The 23,826-nt window shown below is 38.8% G+C and overlaps 1 protein-coding gene and 1 long non-coding RNA gene across 6 annotated transcripts; one reads left to right on the forward strand and one right to left on the reverse strand.

Annotated features, from left to right (window-relative positions):
• Positions 1-3,744: 3,744 nt before the first annotated feature.
• LOC108448577 lies at positions 3,745-19,150 on the reverse strand. 2 transcript variants are annotated; one of them, XR_001864521.1, is made up of 3 exons: positions 18,952-19,136; positions 17,413-17,509; positions 3,745-6,436 (listed from the first exon to the last, which is right to left on the reverse strand). It is a non-coding gene; the product is annotated as an uncharacterized LOC108448577 (long non-coding RNA). The 2 variants fall into 2 exon arrangements; XR_001864520.1 differs by lacking the exon at positions 3,745-6,436 and adding an exon at positions 15,931-16,147 and having other exon boundaries at positions 18,952-19,150.
• On the forward strand, positions 8,013-15,076 carry LOC108448576. Of its 4 annotated transcripts, none has more exons than XM_017742293.1 (2): positions 8,013-11,753; positions 14,085-15,076. In XM_017742293.1, exon 1 carries the CDS (start codon positions 9,178-9,180, stop codon positions 10,813-10,815), a length of 1,638 nt encoding a protein of 545 aa, XP_017597782.1. In that variant the 5' UTR covers positions 8,013-9,177; the 3' UTR covers positions 10,816-11,753; positions 14,085-15,076. The 4 variants fall into 4 exon arrangements, with proteins under 4 accessions (XP_017597782.1, XP_017597781.1, XP_017597783.1 ...); XM_017742292.1 differs by having other exon boundaries at positions 8,013-11,476; positions 11,584-15,076; XM_017742294.1 differs by having other exon boundaries at positions 8,013-11,247.
• Positions 19,151-23,826: the final 4,676 nt, after the last annotated feature.

Raw genomic sequence — 23,826 nt, forward strand, 5'->3', positions numbered from 1 at the left:
GGAGTCCCGCCGGAGCCGCTGGGGAGGGCGGAGGCGCCCGGCGCCTGGATTAAGAGTTTAGACGGGCAAAGATCCAAAATTAACGTATAAAGCGCCCTTTTAGCTCTCTGACGAGTTTTGCGGCGCTAAACGTGCTGGGAACAGAAACACGTTCACACCTTGTCACAGAAAGCCCGCGGGGCGGGAGTCGGGTTTGGCTCTTCCCAGCGGCCCGCGGGTAACGCAGAGCCAAAGCACGGAGCGCCCGGGATCGGTCAGGTGTGCGATGGCTGCTCAGGCCCCCAGCGAGGTTCCTGAAAGGCATTGTCTCCTGCTAAAGCTTCAGGCTTCACACAAATAACAGAGGGCTGTTACTCGACACTCGGAGGATAAGGCTGGAAACAAATTATGCTATTGTACTTTCTACACTGGGTGTCAGTAAGATCTCCAGATCCTGCGCCACAGTGCTGTGTGTTCACTGTAGCAATGCTGGGAATGTAATGCTTGGAAACAATAAGCCGGTTAGTTAGAAAATAAACATAACATAGAAAAATATTTTTGTACTTTCTCTTACAATGTTTAATTTATAACACTGAGTTTTTGTATGATTGTCAACGTGAATTGTAGTTGGTACAATTTCCATTAGTTAATAGAAATGTAAGTTGATTGTTTGCTCAGGGGGTGTGTATTTCGATCCTGTCATTTAATTTAATGGTAGTTGATGTTACATTGTGGCATTGTTCACTACAGCCTCAGTTTTCAGACCATTATACTCAGTTGTATTGCTGTTCCTTTAGATCTCTTCTAGAAATGGTGTGAAATCCATTCAATGACTCACATTAATTTCAATAAATTTTGCATGGATATCATGGAAATAAGCCAATCTACTTTTGTTGTAGGCAACAGCCTCCTACAAATACCTTCCCATCTTATATATAAAAAGTTCAACCCCCAGTGGTCCCTATATATTAAAACCAATTTTTCAAAATATAGATTGCTTTTTTTCTGTGAGTATGATTGCCATTAGAGTTCAGTGTCTCCAGCATCTGTGGACTTGAGGCCAGATACACAGCCATGAACAGAAAACAGGGAGAACAGGCCACAGTTAGGAAAGGCAAAGTTGGAAACAAGGTTATTTTCTTCTTTTTCTGATGAATCTGAGCATTGAGATCTTCAAAGTGTTCATCAGGACCTTTTTTAGAAAGATAAACTTCGGAACATCCAGATATGTGATCCATTTTTATCTACTATCTAAATACTAAGTCATTTAAAATGTTATTTTCTAATTTTTCTGCAGCTATACAGACTAGTAACACTGAAGTTACGATGGTTATTTAATTGCCTGGTTACAGAAACCAAGAAGAGAAAAGCTGAATATGCATTCACGAACACTAATAATGACACTTTTCAGCCCTTCTGTCACCCCTTTTTCCTTCTCTTTTTAGTGTATTTTGGTGAGCTTTGGGTTTTGGGATTTTTTTTGTTTGGTTGGGTTTTTTTGGTTTGGGTTTTTTCCTGCTTTGTTTTTTGGGGTTTCTTTTCCTCTCGTAGGTTCTTGCAGGCAATATGTTTTTGATAAGAGTAGAAATTGAAGTCTAGCTTTATTTTTGCAGCTACTCAAACTTTTCAAATTTGTTTCCTTTTTGCTTCCATTGTCTTTTGAACTGATAGTATTTAATTTGGGTTACTGGATTGTTGCTGCTAGAAATGCTAAATTGTATTGATGGTCTTGAGTTTATATTTAAGCGTATAGCCTGTCATTTCCAGTGACATGTACTGTTCTTGTAAAACGTCTTCTTCAATGTCCTTGGGCTTGTCAGGCTGAGTGGCATGCTTGTGCTCAGCCATTGTTCTCCTCCTACGGCTGGATAAATTTATTAGTTAGACAGATATAGCACACAAAAACTGTCCAGCAGATTTCAGCCTTCATGCCAAACAGGTCTAGGAAAGCAAGTGGGTTTACACATGGAAGTAGCTGTAAACAACACCAAAAAAAGTGTCAGCCAACCATGTAAAATTATTTGAGTGCCTAAGGGGTCCAGTTAGATGAAAAAATTTGAAAGGTTAATGCCCACTGCAGTATGCCAGACTTCTTCACAGAGCTTACCATCTTCATAGTAGAACAGGACGTGCTTCTATCTCTCCTACCCCAATTCATAGTCTATTATCTCAGTACAAACAAACCTTACCTCTAACCTAAACATTCCTTGCAGCAATCTCTGGCCAGGAGGCAGATCTTAAACTGAGGAAGTGATAGGGTTTTGAATAATTTTAAGTAATTGTACCAAAGCACATCTTTGAGAGCCATAGTGTTTGTAGGAGTGAGATCTGAGAAACAAACTCTGAGCTTTCTAGTATGTCCTGTAGTCCTGTGGGATCAGGAGAGAGGTCCAGATTCAGAAAGGTTCACTTTTCATCAATTCCACCAGAATAGAGATAAAATACATATATCGGTGGTTATCTGGGTGTAAGATTCATCTGAGTATTCAAAAGCAAAACTTAGCCTTTGGTCCAAGAACACGAGGCCATTGAAATGGTTTGTGTGCAAGATACTTAAAATTACATTTAGATAATAAACTGCTTCTGAGAAATATGACCTCAGAATTAAGACTAAAGAAATGTTTTGTAGGCCTGGAGAGCAGAAGACTGACTCTTACAGTTATGCAGTTGAAGCACCAGAATGTCACTGATAAGCAGCTTGATAAGGGACTAAAAAGCAGGATATCTACACTTTCTCACAGCACTAACGATGCAGGGCACCTGAAGTCTTATATAGAAAATAATTTTTAAACATATTATTTAAAGATATGTAGCATAAACGAAATGTGCAAGGCTGCTAATGACAAGTGCTGGCATTCATGCTTAGTGCATAGCTGAAGTCATTAAGCAATTTAAGTGCTTTACAGTTGCAAGACAGAGAAAATGAATTGTAAGAAAGTGTGTGATACAATTTACTGATGAACTATATAGAGAGCAGAGCTGTGTCCTGGACTTTGGGATTTCTCAAGCTCCAGTGCTATGAGAGCTAGAACTGTGTTCTGAGTTGCCTGCATATGCTGCCCCCCTAGCTAATTGTTCTAGCCCTCAGATCATAAAACCCCTCATGGCAAATCCACCAAGTCTGTGGCTAAAAGTAAAGAGAGTCAGGGACTGGGTGAGTGGCCAGGAAACCCAGCCAGTCTTGAAGAATCAAGAGGTGGGCTCTGTGAAGAGCTGATGGCAGGGGGAGTAAAACCTTATGCAGCATAGGTAAAAGCAGAAACTACTCATCTGGGACAAATGTATGTATACTGCAGAATTACAGCACATCCCTAATGTGTCATCTGAAGGACCACAACTGGTTTTGCTTCAGAATGAAATAAGTTGTATTGTTTTTTCTAATGATGAAAGAAAGAGGTGGGCTCTGTGAAGAGCTGATGGCAGGGGGAGTAAAACCTTATGCAGCATAGGTAAAAGCAGAAACTACTCATCTGGGACAAATGTATGTATACTGCAGAATTACAGCACATCCCTAATGTGTCATCTGAAGGACCACAACTGGTTTTGCTTCAGAATGAAATAAGTTGTATTGTTTTTTCTAATGATGAAAGAATGCATTCATATGAACAAAAGTAAGTGGACAGATTTGCTTCTGTATTTTTGTAAAAGGTACAAATAAAATTTTAACATAAAAGGATACTTCCCATGATCCTTGCTGAGTCATATTTTCTTGTAGAAGTCCTCATTATTAGCAAGTGTTGCTTAACAAAAAGAAATTTAGGACAACCTGATCCATAGAATTAATACAATTTACTACTGTTTGCAGAAAAAGCATTATGTACCGATGCACTGCAAAATTGATGTTTATACTAGTAGATACAGACCTTTTGGTGATAGTAAGGTCATTTGACGAATTGCTTTTAGCTCTTTCTTACCCATGGAGGGAGCATTCAGGAATTCTGCATTTCTTTCAGCAGCAGAATGTATTGGCAGGTAGCAAAGGAGGCATTCCCTCTCTCTTATCTTCGAGACTGTTCCTTTCCACATAATAAAAACATCTCCACCTTCAAATACCTTCCTGAAAGTATTCCTTTTATGCAGTTGAAAGAACAGCCAAAAGGATTGAGCATAGGAAGCAAGACAGGCTGAGCAAAAAACCATGTCAGGATATGGGATGTTCCACAGCAGGATCTATGGGACATGTAAAGGAAAGCAGTTTCATTGTGGACCTCTCATGGCACCATAAAACAAGAGCAGGAAGTTTCAGTACTCCAATATGTCAATAAAAGAGCAGTATGTGGAGGATGCTGTTCTACATTCAAAAGATGGTTTTATCCTTCTTTAAGACAGAAAAAATGAGACAAGAAAAAAAAATTCACCATTTTTGTGTTCACTCTTTCTTCACTGATATCTTCTGATGTTTATTCAGTTCCTGTTTACACTAAAAGCAATATCTCTAACTGCAAACTCAGATCTCCTCTAAGCCTACCAATTGAAAATTAAAATGTTTAGTTAAGTATGAGTGCTGTCCAAAATAAATAGCCCTTAATTCAAATCTAATTAAGATAACGTCAAGATATACAGAGACATAGATAGATATGTGTGTATCTAAATGTGGAAAATCCAAATCCCTAATTACTGGGATACATTAAAACTGTCCTAGTTCCTGCAATGAAGGTACTGGGTCTTGTTTGTCAGAACATGCACAGACCAGTTTAAAAATACCTATGTGAAAATGAGATGAATAATTATCTTCATTGACCAGTGGTATGTCAGAAAACTTCCAGGCACAGCAAGGCAGAAGAGGGTGAAGCGGCACAAGTGAACCTCAGATATCCTGGAAATGTTTGTGATATTTTCCTAAATTTCTTTTAGAAGATGCACTTTTCTGAAAAGACACACAGTGTGTTAGGCAGCAGTCGGAGCTTTTATGGGGTTTGATTAGTCCATGCTTATAGGACTGGAAAGACCCTGTCATTTTATCAGATCTGGTTGGCTTAGTCACTAATTACAGGTTTCTTTTGACCAGTAGATAAAACCTGTGCATAATGTTTATGATTATCAGGGGAGTGAAATCACATGTTGCCTGGCCTAGCACAGTATATGACCTGACCACAGAAATTCTAGTGTGATTTGTAATATGGTATGGGGAATGCAACATAAAATTATATGTCATTTGCACAGCATGCCTTACTATTTATCATCACTTAATGGTTAGTATCATAGCCATGTGAACAGTGCTGTTAAATATGGGTCTGAGTATGACATCCAAGGAGTTTAGGAAGGTTAGAAATACACTTTCATGACAGTTAATTTAAATTTTTTTTCATTTTACTATTTGCTTTGGAGTCAAGAGTACTTAGAAAGTTTACAGCAATTATTTGAAAAAACACCCTTCATGATAAAGGGGAGAAAAAGCAAACAGCACTGCATAATTTACAGTGATGCCTGTACAAAGCACTCATGTAATGTTTTTTTGGCTCCCTAGTATTCTTTCCTAAATCATGTCCCAGACTTGATAATACAAATGAAAGAAACAAGTTTATTTTTCTATTCAACTTGCAGCTGTGAATAGTAAAAAAGAGAAAAATCTGTTTTCTTTGGGAAAGTTTTGTTCTTCCTGAAAACCATTAAGCTTAATTTTTATTATTTCAGTGATTATGGACTCTAATTTTGTTTAATGTGTAAACCATTATGTATTAACCAAGGGAGAGGTTGCTCAGGGGCGCAGTGGAGTAGCCATCACTAGAATGGGCAAATCTCTCTTTTAAGTGAGCCCTGCTTTGAGTTTGGGCAAAATTACCTCCAAAAGTCTCAAGCTAATAAAATTTTCCTGTCATCACATGACTGAGTTAGATTCAAGTGTCCACCTGAAGAACTGGGAGTAGGATCTGTCTGAGGCCAGCACAGACATTCAAAAAATTGAGAAGGTTTTGTCCTGAGGGAGCACTGGGGGAGACATGAGGAGATGAACCTGGACTGTGGTAAATTCTGCAAAGCTATCCTCTATCATCATGGTGGTCAGCTGTCTGGTGAGACTGAGAAAGTTTCTTATATTTCTTGTAACCTCCCACATAAAATTCTTCAAGGAACTTTTCAAACTGTGTATTGCTGAATCTTCAAAGTAGGAGTAAGGAGTAAGAAAAATTGCAAGGACTTGCTTAATTGTAAAAAATAAAATGAAACCTCTGCTTATAAAAACTCATCATAAGCAGAACACAATGATAAGGCATGCTTTTGAATTACACACTGAACTATAAAAATTTTCATGCACCAACATTGCTGCTTATTTTTTTTTTTTAATAAGAATCATCAAATTAAAGCATAAAAAAATCAGCAAATCCATATCTGCAGAGAAGCTGATTCAGCATCGGTCACTGGAAGAACATAAATCTTTGAGAAGCTTTGAGATCTTGCCAGGCCTTCTTCTCTGGAACTCAGATTTGTTGTTCTAATGAGTTTGTTTACTGCAACCAGTCTGAAAAAGACACAAGAAGGCAGATACATAAACTTGTTCCAGAAATAACTGTGCACCACTGCTCCTTGAATTGTGTTTACAATTTTTTTCATACAGATTTATAACATTAAAATAGATTTCCTGTGGGGCTTTAGCTTTGTTTTTCTACAACTGACCATCTGCCTGCCTTTGGTGAGGACATATCAATTTGAAAATAGTTTCAAAGTTCTCTGTATCATAGACTTAATATGTGAAGTAGTGTTAAATTCAGGGCTAGATTCTGCTCGTGGTAAAATCAGCCACAGGCTCTGTTAAGGCATTTAACAATAAAAGATGATCAGTGTTTGCTAATGCCAGAGGTTATACTGAAATTACATTAGACATAATTTGTATGGACAGTGTTATATATTAAATCCACCAAATTGGCCTTTGCGTGTTAAGTGCCCTGATTTTGCATGATAAGATGTTATATGTCCTAGTTTTGTATTTTGCATATTAAGTGCTTTAATTGCCAAATTAGCCTTTACATACTTAAAATGCCCATCAAACTAGTTAAAGATATAAAGTCAATTCTCAGAACCATGTAATCACACAGTTCTTAGTTAAAAATCCCTGTTGATAAAATATTCCCAAGTTGGATCCCTTCCTTGAGCCTCAAACTTCCAAATGTCTTTTTTCCTGCACATACCCAAGTTATCCAGGTTAATTAGTATGTTTTAAAAAGATTCTTAAAGTGTTCATGGTTCAGTTTTAAAAGTTCCTTAAAATGACTGTTGATTGTTCTGTTTTAAAAGTTCCTTGAGGTGTTTGTGGTGCAGTTCAATGGTTTTGTTAGTTGTCCTTAAGCTGTACAAGCTCCTAAGCCCAGCTCCAGGAGCAGACTGTCCGACTGTCGAGGGCTATTTTTAGTCTCTGTCCGTTAACCTGCAGCTCAGCTCCGTGGCAACATGACTGTCAATGAGCACATTTTCCCGCCTTCCAGGCTCCCTGGACAAGAAGCTATCCCATTGGCTGGATCCAATGACTTCACTTCAAGGCTCCACCAATCGCACCAGACCATGGGGGCTGGATTGTGGGCGGGCTGGGGCGGAGCATGGACATGATAAAAGGCTGGAGCAGAGGTGTGGGGGGGGCATTTGCCTCGGGTTAGCTGTGGGTGAAGTCCAATGCTGGTGAGTGAGGCCCCTGTCTCCCAGAGAGACCATTTTAATTCTCTAACTTTGGACCAGCCAAAGTTAACCCAGCATTGCAGGCTTCCTGCACTGGGGCCTTGTGCCAGTTAGGCCTAAAGGTTCCTAATTGCTCCGGACCGAGGTTTTAGGATTTTATTTGTGGATTTTCCTGGACTGGATTATTTCAACTTTTAATTTTTTAATTATTCTTATAATAAAACAGATGTTAATTTTTAATTAACATCAAGACTGGTCTCATTCTTGACAACTCTTTTGGGGTCTTGTCCGGGAGGCCATATTTTTGCCCTAAAATCCAGGAATTTTGGTGAATTTTCGAGTTTTTAATTTTTTTTTTCTATTTTCCTTCCTTGGATTTACTGGACAACCTTGGACCACTGCAGCTGGGAGGAAACACCCCACTACAGGAACCTGGTGAGGCCTAAACCCTTCCTAAGGGGTATTTAGTTAGGGAGTTGCTCTTTTTAAAGGGTTTAAAGTTTTAGAGGGACTCCCAGTATTAGGCCCTTTTGTGTGTGAGTGAATGTGGGGTTGGCCATCCCCTGTGTGAGTGAGGAAGCGAGTGACAGGGTCATCTCTTTGGTGCACACCACAAGGAATCACTCCTTAAGGGGTACAGGAGGACGATTAAGGGTGGTGGGGTGGCACTTTTAGGGGAAGTTACCTCTTTAGGAGTGCACATGACTCCAATATGTTTTACAGTTCCATATCCCTAGTCCTTCTCGGGTCTAGAACTGAGAAGGACACCCCACTCTAATCTCTTTTTCTCTCATGTCCTTCCGGTGGGCAGGGCCACCATTTTAAATTTCTTTTCTTGGTGGGCAGGGCCACCATTTCAAGTTTCCTTCTTTTTGGTTGGCAGGGCCACCATTTCAAGTTTCCTTCTTTTTGGTTGGCAGGGCCACCATTTCAAATTTCCTTCTTTTTGGTGAGCAGGGCCACCATTTTAAGTTCCCTTGAGCAGAGAGGCTGCCACTACTGACATTACTGCCAGATTCAAATTATTTAAATAGTTATTTTATAAACCTTTAGTACTTAAACAGATTTAAAGATTTAATTAGTCACGTGTGATTGTATTTTAGTTGGACTGTTGTATAGCATATTAGCCAGTTCTTTTATTTGTGGCTTTTGACCAAATTATTTTGTGGTTTTTCACAGTAATTCTTCTTATCTGTCTTAATCCAAAGGTACTGCTGTGGTATTCATTGTCTTTATCCTAATCGTAATAATTTTTTAATTGTAAATTATAGATATTTATAATTTTGAATTTTCCCATGGGTTTGCCATATTATCTTATCTTTGTATTAGAATTAGTTATTCTATTGACAAGTTCATTTTCTTTACCATTAGAGTCTTTATTATAAAATATTATTTAATTTTTACTTTTCCCACGGACCTACCACTTTCTTAATTTTGCGGTGGGTTGTTATTTCTAATTACTAAAAAGTTTGGATTTGTTGTTTTTTACATTACACAGATTGTTTTTTATCATATTAGTTTTGGTTGATTTAATTAAGGGGGGGGGGAAGGCGTTTTTTTGCACCAGCTATTTGTTTGTCCTAAACTAACAGAATGGGGCAGTCAAATAGCAAGAGGAACAACCCTTCTAAGAAATACAAAATTTTTCCTGACAGCCCACTAGGGCAGATGTTAATTGAATGGGAGACAAATAATTTAACTAAAGAAAAAGATCAATATCAAATGATTCAGTACTGTGTATTTAAATGGCCAAAACGTAAGATCAGGCATGATGGCCTTAAATGGCCAAAACATGGGTCCTCAGAAGCATGGCTCTGCAGGGCGCTTTATTCCTGTGTGCACTACAGAGCCTCAAAAGATTCTAATGAATTAGAGTATGCAAAAATTTGGTTAAGATATTGGGAAAAACCAGAAACAGAACAAACTAAACCAAACCAAATTCAAGAAGAATCAAACAAGGTGCTACCAATTTTAGAAAAACCAAACGAGAAACCTAAAAAGAAATTAAATCAAGCAAAATTGGATCCCTTACACCACCTTCCTCCAGCAACTCCTCCAAGGGAGAGAGTCCAAATTGAATGTAAAAGAGTTTTTCCTCCACTGAACCAATCAGCTGAAGGGGATTGTGAAAGTGAAAGTGAAAATGAAATGGAGATAAACCGGGAAGTGTCTGTTACCTCTAACTCTCAAAAGAAAATAATTGAACGTGAAGTTCTTTCTAGCCAGAAAGGCCCAGCCTTCTGCACTAGAAAGAAGTCCATTAAAGCACCGGAATGTCCCACCTGCCCTAGCGCACCCCAAGATTCCCAAATTTTATTCCTCAGAGAGGTACCTATGGGAGGTGCTCAGGGAGGAATTGGTTACGTCATTGTACCTCTGGCATCGTCAGAAGTACGAGAGTTTAAAAAGGAAATGAAAAATTTGTTAACTGACCCGGTGGGTCTTGCAGAACAGTTTGACCAATTCCTCGGCCCTAACATTTATGCTTGGAGGGAAATGCAATCTATCCTCCAAGCTCTGTTCACTGTTGAGGAACGGAAAATGATTAGAGCCGCAGGAGTAAACATATGGGACAGAGAAAACAATACAAACCAAGGTCCAATTGGTGAACACAAATTACCCATAACTGATCCTAATTGGAACCGAAATTCAGAAGAGGGAAGGAGGCACATGACCGATTACCGGAATTTAATTGTTAAAGGAATCAAAGAGGCTGTTCCCCGTGTTAACAACGTGAAAAAGGCTTTTTGCGGGGAACAGGAAAAAGATGAGTCCCCTACCGCTTGGATTACTCGGTTGAGGAATAACATTCAATTATATTCTGAAATTGATTTAGAAAGTGAAGGTGGAAAAACTATGTTAAAAGTCCACTTTGTTTTGCACTCCTGGCCTGACATTAGAAGAAAATTAGAAAAGTTGGAGAAGTGGCCAGAGAGAGGACTGGATGAGTTGTTGGAGGAAGCACAAAAAGTATATGTGAGGAGAGATGAGAAAAGAATGAAAACCAAAGCCAAAGTTATGTTATCTATGGGAAACAACCCTTTCTTTAACGCTTCTCTCCAAAAGAAAACCTCTAAGGGATCCTCACACCAATCTACTTCTGAGACCTCAGGACCCAGAAAAATCATATGCACATACTGCAATAAAGAGGGCCATGGCCATTGGCGTTGTTTTAAAAGAGTAAGAGATCAAGAGGCTTTCCAAATGGAGGGCCAGGTATTGAATAACTGAAGATGTCAGGGGCTCTACCACCTGGGGAAACAAATATCTACAAGACCCCTTGATAAAATTAAAAGTTGGTCCCCAGGAACAGACAATGAGTTTTTAGTAGACACAGGCGCCGAAAGGACCTGTGTCACTGGATAACCCAAAGGATGTGCAGTATCTACAAGCGCTTTAAACTCCTATGGAACCAAAGGAGAAACCTTGGAGGTTCCCCTAATAAAGGATGTGACAATTACTAGTTATGGATGCACCCATACAGGTGATATTCTGTATTTACCTCAAGCAGGTACCAACCTATTAGTCTGGGACTTCCAAGTACCACTTAAAATTGGAGTGGTGTACCTCAAGGAGGTCAAATGAAAACTAAACTGTTTGTTTTATCTTTGACAGACGAAAAAGAAATCAATCCAATAGTTTGGGCAAGGCCTAAAAACAGAGGTAAAATGAATATCACACTGCTTACCATGCAACTGCTTCGTGACACCAAGCCAATCCGAGTACCACAGTACCCACTGTCTAAATACAAAAGACAGGGACTAAAACCTGTCATTGTGGACCTCATAGAGGATGGGATCCTCGAGACCAGCAAGTCGCCCTACAACACCCCAGTTTTGGCTGTCCAGAAACCAGATAAGACCTGCGTGAGATCAATAAGAGTTCAAACCAGGTATCCTTTGGTACAAAACCCTTGCACCCTTCCAGGCTGAGTACCGCCAGAGCATACCTGGTTCTCTGTTACTGATCTCAAGGATGCATTCTGGTTATGTTCTCTAGATTGTCATTACAGAGATATCTTCGCTTTTACATGGGAGGATCCGGACACTGGAACGAGGCAGCAGCTGCGCTGGACTCGATTTCCTCAAGGTTACACTGAGGCACCAACACTCTTCGGTCAAGCGCTAGAGGACCTGTTAAGCTCCTTCTCTCCACCTACAGGGACATAGGTAACACAATATGTGGACGACCTGCTACTCTCCGGAGATCAGGAGTCCACAGTCAGATTGGGCACTACTCAATTATTAAATTTTCTGGGAAAGAATGGCTTGAGAGTTTCAAAACAGAAATTACAGTTCGTTCAACAGGAGGTGAGATATTTAGGACATGTACTTGGCCGAGGCACTAGAAAGCTGAGTGCTGAAAGAATTGAAGGGATCCTAAATGTATCACTTCCAACTACAAAAAAGGAAGTCAGACAATTATTAGGCTTATTTGGGTATAGCAGACTGTGGATCAACCAGTATACCCAGTCTGCTAAATTCTAATATGAAAAATTAACCAGGGGCAAACCTATCAATTGGACAGAATCAGACAATGAAAAACTCCAAAATCTTAAAGATAAATTGATAAAAGCACCAGTCTTAAGCCTACCTTCCCTCGGAAAGTCATTTGACCTGTTTGTCAATGTGGAGAAAGGAATCGCCTATGGCGTCTTGACCCAAGACTGGGGTGGAGTCAGAAAGCCAGTTGCTTTCCTCTTGAAGTTGTTAGACCCAGTGTCAAGAGGATGGCCAGTCTGCATCCAGTCTATTGCTGCAGCAGCCACCCTGGTTTCGGAGGGCCAAAAACTCACCTTCGGGGGTAAGTTGACTGTTGATATGCCACACTTGATAAGGACTACCTTGAATCAGAGAGCTTCCGAGTGGCTAACAGATCCAAGGATGGCGAAATACGTAACTATATTAATGCACACTGATTACCTGAGCTTGGTTACTTGCTCAATCCAGAATCCAGCTCATTTTCTTTACGGAACCTCCTCTGAAAATGTTCTTGAACACAGTTGCATTGATATAGTTGACCTACAAACAAAAATTTGGGAAGATCTAGTGGACTGCCCCCTTGATCAAGGAGAAGTCCTTTTTATTGATGGGTCATCCCAAGTTGTAGATGGGAAGTGATGCTCTGGCTATTCTGTTGTAGATGGCTTCAAAGAAAGTTTTAGAAAAAGGGAAGTTACCATCTACTTGGTCAGCTCAGGTGTGCGAATTATACGCCCTCGAAAAAGCCCTCCGCAGACTAGCCAGAAGCATCAGAACCATCTACATGACTTGAGGTATAACTATGGGGTAGTCCACACATTTGGCAAAATTTGGACAGAGCAAGGGTTCCTCAACACCAAAGGAAAAGACATCCTCCATAAAGAGCTAATTTTAAGGATTTTGGAAGCACTTAAACAACCTCAGGTGGTTTCAGTAGTACGCATCCCAGGACATCAAACAGGGAACACTAGAGAAGCAAGGGGGGAAATACTTTTGCAGACATCGCAGCTAAAGAAGTGGCTGTAGAAACAACAGAAAAGGTAATGGAGGTGAAAACACTTCCCAGTGACATCAACAGCACTTTAATAAACGACACTTTACCCACGCTGATTTTTAATGATCAAGAAAAACACAATTTTAATTGGAGGTAAAGAAGATTCCCAGGGCCAGTGGCATCTGCCAGATGGCCGACAAATATTAAAAAAAATCTGGCTAGAGAAATCCTATGGAATATTCATCAAAATCACCACTGGGGTTCAAAAGCTCTAGCAGACCACTTTCTTAGAACTTTTGGATATATTGGAGTTTACGAATTGGCTAATCAAATTACAAGGAGCTGCATAATTTGTCAAAAGATAAATAGAAAAGTTACGAAAAAGATTACAAGTGGGGGAATTGAATTGGCCACTAGACCTTTTCAAATTGATTTTACTGAAATGCCCCCCCCCGTCCAAAGGTGGAAATACTTATTAGTGATTGTTGATCACCATACTCACTGGGTTGAAGCCATACCAACCATAAACGCTACTGCTCAAACAGTGAGCAAGGTGATCCTTGGACAAATTATCCCTCGTTATGGGATAGTCCACCGAATTGATTCGGACTGAGGTACACACTTTACCTCCCAAATTCTACCAACAATTGGTGCAGCAGTTAGGCATTAATTGGAGACTGCATGCTCTGTGGCATCCACAAAGTTCTGGGAGAGCGGAACGAATGAATCAAACCCTCAAAAACACTTCAACGAAATTAATGATGGAGACAAAGTGGTTGTGGATAAAGTGTCTCCCACTTGCTCTCGTACAGATCCGAACTCAACCTAGGTCTGACTTAAACTGTTCCTCTTAGGAAATGTTGCACGGGTTACCGTACTTAGCCACCCAATACAACCTAGGTCTGACTTAAACTGTTCCTCTCATGAAATGTTGCACGGGTTACCATACTTAGCCACCCAAGATGAAGCTGATGTGAAGGAGTGTGGAAATGTAAATGTTCAACAATATGTGCAATTGATTGCAGGAAATTTAAAGCAGCTGAGAGAGAAGGGACTTATACCACAGACACTACCACTGGACTTTAATTTACATCACATCAACCTAAGAGACTGGGTATTGATAAAATCGTGGAAAGAAAAGTCACTGACACCAGCTTGGGAAGGTCGTTTCCAAGTCCAGCTAACTACTGAGACAGCTGTGCATACTTTGGAAAAAGGGTGGACACACATCCAGTGTGTCAAAGGACCGGTAACACCACCAACTGAAGAAGAGTCACTAGAGTAAAGCTCCAATAGAACTGTTGATCTCACTTCTTATACTAACTCCCAGTTTCCCTTTTAAGACATCCAAATCAATTACTACCTTTTCCCCAGTTATAAAGTGTTAAGAGTGTTGTTCCAAATATTGTTGTTGTTCTAAAGTTGTTATATCATAAAAATTGTTTCCTCAATTTCCACATTAGAGTGCTCCAGTTGGAGGTAGTATTCATCCCTAATAACAGCTTAATCTGACTCTAAATTTCAGGGCAAAACCATTCAAATTCATAACAAGGCCAACTCCAAAAATGAAGAGATTCTTGATGTCTGATTATCTGAAGAGTCCATCTAAAGGGATAAAACCCAGAAGAAGGACCAGAGGAGCAGGGATGGTACCACCCAGAGACAGAAGGACCTGGGGGGATAACAACTCTCCTCAAGGTAATGTTGTCAAACAAGAACAAATGCACCCTGTTCTATACTGTAACCCTCTGGATCCTGTGGTTTCCCTTTGCCCAGGCTGACATCAGATGTAACAAATGTTCCAAAACAGTATATCAGACAGAAGGAAACTCATACCAAATTAAACACTTTTTCTGTGCACATACTTGTGTGAACCCAGCTTGTTACAACATAACTACTCTAAGTACCTGCACGGAAAAAGGACATAAATACTGGATTGGAAGAAATCTTGGCAATTCGGTTCATAAACAAAAGGGAGAATGCCCCTCCCAAGAAGATTGGCTCTGTTTTAACTTTAACTATATAACAAAAACAGAAGATTTGATCAAAAGAAGACCTTATGATGTGGACCTGATTCAAGAAATAGTAATCAGTGAGAAAGAGAAACAAAAAGCAGAAAATCCTTTAGTGTCAGGTAAAAATTTGTTCATTGATCTGGCTGAGAGAATAAGTCAACAATTGAACCTTACAAATTGCTGGGTGTGTGGAGGAACTTTGGAGTTGGAAAGTTGGCCTTGGCAGGGAGTCAGTATTGGACCCCCTGATTTAATCCGACTAAATGACCTCTCTCCTACCACCCGACATGATAATGGAACATGGCAACTAAAGAACATTGTTATTGGAGAGGAATGCATATGGAGAAAAGGGAACAGGTTTACAAAAGAAGTTGGAGAAACAATTTGTAAAAGGTATTTAGTAATTGATGGGCCAAGGCACTGGTGGATACCTCAAGAACCAGAAGTTTTCTGGTCAACAGAGAAAATTAAAAACAAAAATTGTATTTTAAATCCAACAGAACAATTCTATCAATGCTGGGACCATGGAAATCCTTACTCAGTCTTGCCACAGATATCTAAATATTGGACTTCTGCTTCTAGCATCCAGCCTCACTTTTGGGAAGCACCTGAAGATCTGTACTGGATCTGCAGTAACAAAGCCTATTCCAAACTACCACCTCACTGGTGAGGAAGCTGTACCCTCGGAGCTATCCAACATAATTTTTTCCTTTTACCAGAGGATGTTGGAAACCATCTAGGAATTGCACTTTATGATGAACTGACTAGAGCTAAAAGACAAAAAGGTTTTAATTGTCATTGGGTTTTCCCTTCTTGGTTTAATTTTTCTTCACTGTTTAATTCCTTGTTTTATTTGTTTAGTAACTGCTGTTGTTCAAAGTATGCCCCTTACACAGGATCTCCAAGGACAATGACTTCCTTCAGCCTCCACCCAAAAGATTGTGCATGTCAACCAGCCGAAGAAAACTAGAAAGAAGCAAAAGCTAGCCCAGCAGATGTGGGACCATTTTAAGGAACTCAATGCCATTCCTGAAGAGTTACCCACCTTCACTTAAATGCAAAGACCAAACAGCCTGTGCAAAAGAGAAAAAGGGGGGACTTGTTATATATTAAATCCACCAAATTGGCCTTTGCGTGTTAAGTGCCCTGATTTTGCATGATAAGGTGTTAAATGTCCTAGTTTTGTATTTTGCATATTCAGTGTTTTAATTGCCAAATTAGCCTTTACATACTTAAAATGCCCATCAAACTAGTTAAAGATACAAAGTCAATTCTCAGAACCATGTAATCACACAGTTCTTAATTAAAAATCCCTGTTGATAAAATATTCCCAAGTTGGATCCCTTCCTTGAGCCTCAAACTTCCAAATGTCTTGTTTCCTGCACATACCCAAGTTATCCAGGTTAATTAGTATGTTTTTTAAAAAGATTCTTAAAGTGTTTATGGTTCAGTTTTAAAAGTTCCTTAAAATGACTGTTGATTGTTCTGTTTTAAAAGTTCCTTGAAGTGTTTGTGGTGTAGTTCAATGCTTTTGTTAGTTGTCCTTAAGTTGTACAAGTTCCTAAGCCCAGCTCCAGGAGCAGACTTTCCAAGAGCTCTGGGGGGGCATTTGCCTCGGGTTAGCTGTGGGTGAAGCCCAATGCTGGTGAGTGAGGCCCCTGTCTCCCAGAGAGACCATTTTAATTCTCTAACTTTGGACCAGCCAAAGTTAACCCAGCATTGCAGGCTTCCTGCACTGGGGCCTTGTGCCAGTTAGGCCTAAAGGTTCCTAATTGCTCCGGACCGAGGTTTTAGGATTTTATTTGTGGATTTTCCTGGACTGGATTATTTCAACTTTTAATTTTTTAATTATTCTTTTAATAAAACAGATGTTAATTTTTAATTAACATCGAGTGGTCTCTTTCTTGACAGACAGGTTGCTTAGATAGGGATTTATGACAGTAGGAGAATGTCAGGGTTTTTTAGAATAGTAAGGATTACTATGTAGAAATCCACATACAATCTAAAAACGGTAAGATAACATTGCCCAATTATTGACAGTAAATTAAATCTTGTCTTCAGAGGCAGAAAGAGTCAAATCAGAGGTCTTAAAAAGACCTTAAAAGAAAGGTCTTAAATAAGTTACTAAATTTTTTTTTGATGTTTAAATGTGTATCTATTTCCTACATATGCAAATGTTTCTGTGGAGATACTGTTTAAGATTGTCACGTTTCTGAAATAATCACAGGTCTCAAAGATTTAATACAAGTGCCCTGAGACTTTCTGCAACAGAGGTGAAACAGCCATTTGCAGTAAGGTGTAAGCAGTGCAAAGCATGCATGTACTCTCTGTGTCCCACCAACACTGGGAGGGCAACAGGGTTCATAATCCTTGCTTCAGAGTGAAGAGCCTTGGAGCTCAGTCAGCTTCAGCACTGTATACATCTCCAACTTTCACTGCATAGAAAAAAGGAAAGTAGCAAGCATGCATTCTTAATAACTTTTGAGTTTTATTTTGTATTTAAGATAATTTTCAGCCTGTACATAGCGTAGTACTCAACCCATTTTGTATTTAAGATAATCAATTTTCAGCCTGTACATAGCGTAGTACTCAACCTCTTTAACCATTTAAAAAAATCAGGTGAAATGGCTTTGTGTACTCTGGCAATGAATTAACTGCCCAATGGATAGTTTTGCACTCATAATTAGCTGATTAATGGCACCATTTCCTCAGGGGACAAATAAAACCATGTTTGTCAAAATAGGCAGCTGTGTGCATGTGTGCAGACACACACGTATACATACACATAAAGGTAAAGCAATAGATGTTCAGTTTGTTTATTTCTTTCAAAGATGGAATCTGATCAATACTGTGGTTTTGACCCTAAATCACTTACCAAATAGTACAATTGATAGCACCATCAGGTTTCTTTAGATACTAAAAATGCTGATTCAATAGCTGTAGCCAATATACAGAGACATAATCAATTTGGGGAGGGAGAAGTTACTGTATTGGCAATACTGCATTTGAAGGATTTGAGCACCTGTAATGGGTAGGTACTTCAGAAATTTATAGTCTTGAGGATTTAAAAAAAAAAAACTTTTCCGTAGTATTAGAAAATCAGTTTCATTGCACGCCTATATATGGCCAGTAATGTTAACTTCCCAAGAAGGATTATAAACTCTCTAAGTACTTGAAATTTGCTCTTCTGGATAGTCAGATAATTTTAAAGTGTGGTTTATTCTGAAAAGCTTTCATTCTCTGTATAATAGTAACAATAATCAGACTAACTTCTTTTATGTCATTATTGATGTTCATTGTAAACATTTCTTAGCATAAGTTAGGAAGGACCTCTTCGCACTTTAAACTTTGTCTTGATTAGGCTTAATGTTTAACATTTCTAAAAATGACCTTTTTTTTAAAAATGGTTTTTAAATTGTTTCTCTTCCCTAACTTTCACTTTCTGCAAACTAAGAGAAGAAAAGAAATAGTGAAGTATTCTCTGTCTATAAAAGAAAGAGATAACTTAATATGGAAACAACCAACCTCTTAAATAAATTCAGTTCTCAAAGCACATTGACTAATGTTATCAGAAATGTTTCCCCTGAAGTATTTACACTAGTGATATACAAAATATTAGAATTGTCTTTTGTTTGTTAACAAATTCTGTTGTTAATTAACAGAAATAATGATGAATACAGTTAATGGATAAAATCTAGAATTTGTTTCCTACAAAACAATCCCTCCCACCACCCCAAACACCAAGATCTAGTAGCATATCTCTAACTTGTAGCTAACACTTCATGTCGTTATGTATTCTGCTTTTGAGTCATGCTATAGTACAGGATAATTGAGAAAAGAAAATCTGTGTAGAAAATAACGATTGAGAAAAACTTACTGTACATAGAATTCATTTCTTTTCCATTGCTAGGCCATTTTGTTGTCATCTGACATAGTGTCACCATGTGTTTTGTTTCACTACCATGCTATTTTTAACCAGCGTATCTCTGGCAAACAGGATAAATTCTCTCTTTTATGGGCACTTGAGTGTCTAAATAAGCGGTTCTAAAATCAGCTTTCTTTGCCACCATCCTGTCTAAGTGAAAAAAGTGTTGGATATTTGTTGTATTTGTTTGCTTTTGTACCCAAAGGTAAACTTTTTTTTTTTTTTTAAGGTGAAAGAAAAAGAAATTAAATATCCATGTTGTGCAACTTCTGCCTCCTGAGGCTTGATTCCTTTTAAAGGAAAGTGAAGAAAGTAGTCAGGCCAAAAATTCCTAAAATGAAAAGGACAGTTGAGGAAGAGAAAATCATGAAATGATACACTCTTGTTAACATCCAGGCACTGTTTTTTAAAGTTAGTGTTCTGTGAACGAGAATGTTACTGCAATGTTACAAGCTAACTTGTGTTTTTCCATTGAATATCAATGTTGATAATCAGGATGTGCTGGCCTTACTTTGAAATGTGCACTTTGACTTTGCTCTGTTCTTATAGCTGCTTAATTTCAATGGAGTTACTTCTTGTTTCATCTTGCAATCTCAAACTTTTTTTTTTAATCCATTTTCCTTTCATAAAAGCAAATACTTTGTGTACCAGTAGAAAACTATTTCTACAACTGGTTTCAGTTGTGGTTTTTCATATCTATATATGGGATTTTAAAACCCCCAACACTCTTCTACTACAAAAGACATTTTTTCTTTTGAGCTGCAATCTTTTATTTGGATGTGTTTAATATTCTTCTGTGCAACAGTGCAGTACCAGTACTTAAAATGGTAAAGCCTTCTCCCTAAGATAACAGAGTATACTGCAGCAATACATGGAATGATGTGCCGATAACTACACTGTGTCCTGTAAGAGGTTAAGGCAGTTTAAATGAAATAAATTGAAAACTTCATGGATTTTTCTATAGTTTTCAGAACACATTTGGCTTCAAAATACTGATCTGTGATTTTGTTCTCAGGTGTTAATACTGAGAACTCTGAGTCAGGGAGCTTTAGAAGTGTTTAACATAACAAAAAACCCCTAAATTAAACTAGGGAGAAACTTCTGGAAGAGAAAGGATTCAGTCAGTACCTAGGGCCGTACATTCATGTTCATTTAAAAGGAATCCCTATGCCCTCAGATCACTAAGCAGTGCAGATTTGAATAGGAGTGAATATGAGTGCAGAAAAACTCATACTCTGACATTTACATCTGCACACTCTGTGGGCATGTGGAAGCCATCCCAGATTGCCTGGTGTTTTTCCTCTGCTTATCTGCATGGCACATTGAGGAGGCTTTTGGCAGCTGGCTCCTAGGCTCTCCTGTTTCTTAGCTCAGCCCTGCAAAAATAGCCCCTGATAAAGAAACACACCACTATCAGGACACCATTACCTTTCCGCCAAGTAATTTTCAGTGTACTCTTTAGAAGCCTTTCTGGTCTGCAACCTGAGAGCAGCTGGGCTTTGGGAAAGGAGCTGTGCAGCCACGGAACAGCTCCCAGCTCTCGACAAACTGCGGAGTGGTAGGCAGGGAACAGAGCTGGCAGTGCAGCTGATGCATCTGACTGCCAGATGTCTCTCATAAACATCCAGACGCCAACACCAAGTAGTGTCTGGAGCCTGGGGACAGTACTGACTGAGCGCTGTAATGTGGCCATCAGTGAAGGGACAGCTTCCAGATGAAAGAGGTGATGCCCATGCACATAAATCTCTGCTGAGTTCTCCCTTCAGCTGATGAGTTAGGTAGCTGACATTTCTGGCAATCAAAAAGCCTACTGTTGACTATCATCTGACAAAGTAATTCAGGAGGTGGCATTCACCAGTTCAAAAGCTCTTGCCCATCATCTTTGTGAGTGACGGATATAGAAGGGATCATCTCTGTGCTTTCTCACCCCAGTTGTATCTGGGTTACGGACATGATGCTGCCTGTCATGTCTGTTCTTTTTAATTCTCAGTTCTTCACCAATCAGCACCCAGAAGAAGAGGAATCACTCAAAACCTAACAATTTACTCAGACTGTAACTGGTCTAACCCAGATGTTCTGTGTTTTTCATAGATCTCCCAAGCTCTCATGAAGGAATTCTTTTGAAGAGCTAGTTATCCTGACAGTCCAAAGCAAAGCAACATTAAAATCAGTCAATATTTGGCTTTTTATTTTCAAGATGTTAGTTGAGTCAGTAAATTTTTCTATGACTCTATAATAAAAGTTTTATTTAATATTTATTCAGATTTCATTATGAGTAAAGAGATTTTCAATACATAAGGATTGGTTTAAAAAATCCAAGATGTCCTACAGCTCTGAGACTGTAATTAGATTTTTCAAAAAATGCAACTGATAACTAACTGTTGAAAATTCAAAGCAAACTGAACAAAGAGTCTGTATTGAATTGACCTATTAGCTATTAAGTATTTGAACAAGTATGTTCCCTTAAGTTAAAATTATTGAAACCTTTTACATAAATGGTACAGATAATGATGTCAGTGCTTTTGGATAATCACTAGAAGAAATAAGAAAAAAACCAAAACCAACTTACTGAGTTTTATGTAATTTTTATTTACAGAAATTTACAAACAGGATATAGCAACAAAACACCATATATGTATTTCCTTAAAAATATAGTGTCACCTTGTAGTGTGCACAAAATATTTAAAATAGACAGAGTGAAGAGTGGGAAGATTTCAAGGTAGGTAGTTATTTTTAGGTGAAAACCCCACAGAAGAAACACATAGTATTGAAAAACACTGAAAACTACTCCCAAAAATATATTTTTAGCAATATCATTTCAAGGGGAAACAATTTAAAATGCAAACAAAGAAGTCATGTTTTTAACAGTTGGGAATTGAGATTTTGTGTTACAACAAGTTGTCTAGGAATAAAAATTGTATATATACAATATTATTATGTAGTGGGATTTTTAATTAAAAAAATATCAAAATCATATTTAAAATTATGCTTCTGCTTCTTAAGATGCCACATTGCCGGCATTTGTTTCTCATATGAGGGATAATTAATTCCATTAGAACTTAATTTTGCTGACTGGGCTGAAAAAAAACCACTTCCTGACATTTCATCATATATGAAAACTCTTTCTCAAATATTTAAAATATGGTTTGTTTAATGTGCATACAAGAGTATTAAACCTGTGTTTTGCTTTTTTTCAGAAATACAGAAATCTGCAAATAAGATGCAATTGCCTTAAAAACACAGGGTCTGTAATAAAGAGTGTACACTCTCCTGATCAAATGGAGGATGGGACAGGAACTCAGAGTGGGAAACAAATCTAACAATAGAATCTTTTACACGATACTGAAATCACAAAACAGATAATGAAGAGCACTTTGAATCAGAAGTGTATTTTTAAAACATCTTCATAGACTATTGTGTCTGACACAAAAGTAATTTCATTACGTGGTCATACTTTGAAAATGTTTCTTGTGTTGCCTTAGATGATGATAGGGGACTATGGGGGTTTATTTTTATTTCCAGAAGAAAGTTTAGTTGCTGGTCTTTCAAGTAGCTGAACTCCACAGCAGAGATTCAGGTTTCTGAAGGAGAGAGCATAGCTATGCTAGGTATTCCATTAGGTCAGTAGGAAAGGCTGAGAAATGTGAGCATAGGGACAAAAGAAAGAGGAAAAGAAGTGCCTTCATTTTCTATTCTTGGTCTACGAAAATCTGCTAATACGTTGTCCTAGTGAGAATGGGTAGTGAGCTCTTCACACGCTCATTGCTCTCTTGCCATTGTGGAAACTAGCATGGACGTCTGACATCAGTGTCCAAGCGTCTGTACTTGAAACAGAGGTGCTTTTAGCGCTTCAGTTTCTTAGGCCAACTGAGTCATCACATGTATGACTTACTACTTGGGAATGTTTCAGTTGTTACGCATTTTTTCATACTTCTGTCCATGTGAAATCTCTCTCCGTATTCTTTCAGAATATCCCCACACACTGTGCTGCTTTTGGAGAAAAATATGGGTGAATTCTTTCCTTGAGGAATTGCTGCCAAATTCGGAGTTGTGTCTTGGCCGGTCTGAAAGTGGGAAAGAGAGAAGAGAGATTTTGAGAAAAACATGAAAAGGCTTGTGGGATTGACAAGAGGACAGAGAAACAACAGCAAGTTCTCTAGAACATGTTCTGGCACCAGCCTAGGCAACATCTTCATCAAACATTAGAGTCCTTGTATGCATTTTTTATCTGCAGTCTGCATACAGCAGATTGCTACTGTGTACAGTTCCAGTTTTGGTGAAAGTTGGAGAGAAAGTATGGAGGTGATCAAGGCATCTGTGGGGACTGCCTAAAAACTTTTTACATCCCAAGTATTTCCGTATAGGAGTATGATGGAGGCATTCATATCCTGATGAAAAAAGCCTGTGCATGCCAGTCAGTTACTAGATACCAGAAACATGGGATTTGCTTCAGAAAGGACTGTTTTACATTCAGCTCCTGTATGGCTTTTTTGGTGCTTGTAAGGACATCTGGGACTGAAATGGAAAGAGAGGGGAGGGTCATGAGAAGGCTGTGAGCCTTTGGGGATACTTCTGCGGAAAGCAGGTATTGTTGTCAGATGGATGCTACTAACATTAGGGAGATGGACTAATAAGCACATTTGAGCCTCTGATAGTTTGGTAGAGTAAGACATAACTATGGAAGAAAAAATTACCTCTGATTTCACTGAAACAAATTTCCTCCTAATGCTCCAGACTATGAACTCATGGACATGTTTTTGCAGAAATAATCTAAGCTATCTCTTCACCACGCTCCCAAACTGAGTGTTTGTAGAATGGCACGGGTGG

The sequence above is a fragment of the Corvus brachyrhynchos genome, unplaced genomic scaffold (assembly GCF_000691975.1).
Source record: "Corvus brachyrhynchos isolate BGI_N302 unplaced genomic scaffold, ASM69197v1 scaffold115, whole genome shotgun sequence".
Classification (NCBI taxonomy): Eukaryota; Metazoa; Chordata; class Aves; order Passeriformes; family Corvidae; genus Corvus; species Corvus brachyrhynchos.

Excerpts from the sequence above, each read along its gene's own strand:
- LOC108448576 (XM_017742293.1), top strand. The coding sequence starts at position 9,178 with ATGGGGCAGTCAAATAGCAAGAGGAACAACCCTTCTAAGAAATACAAA.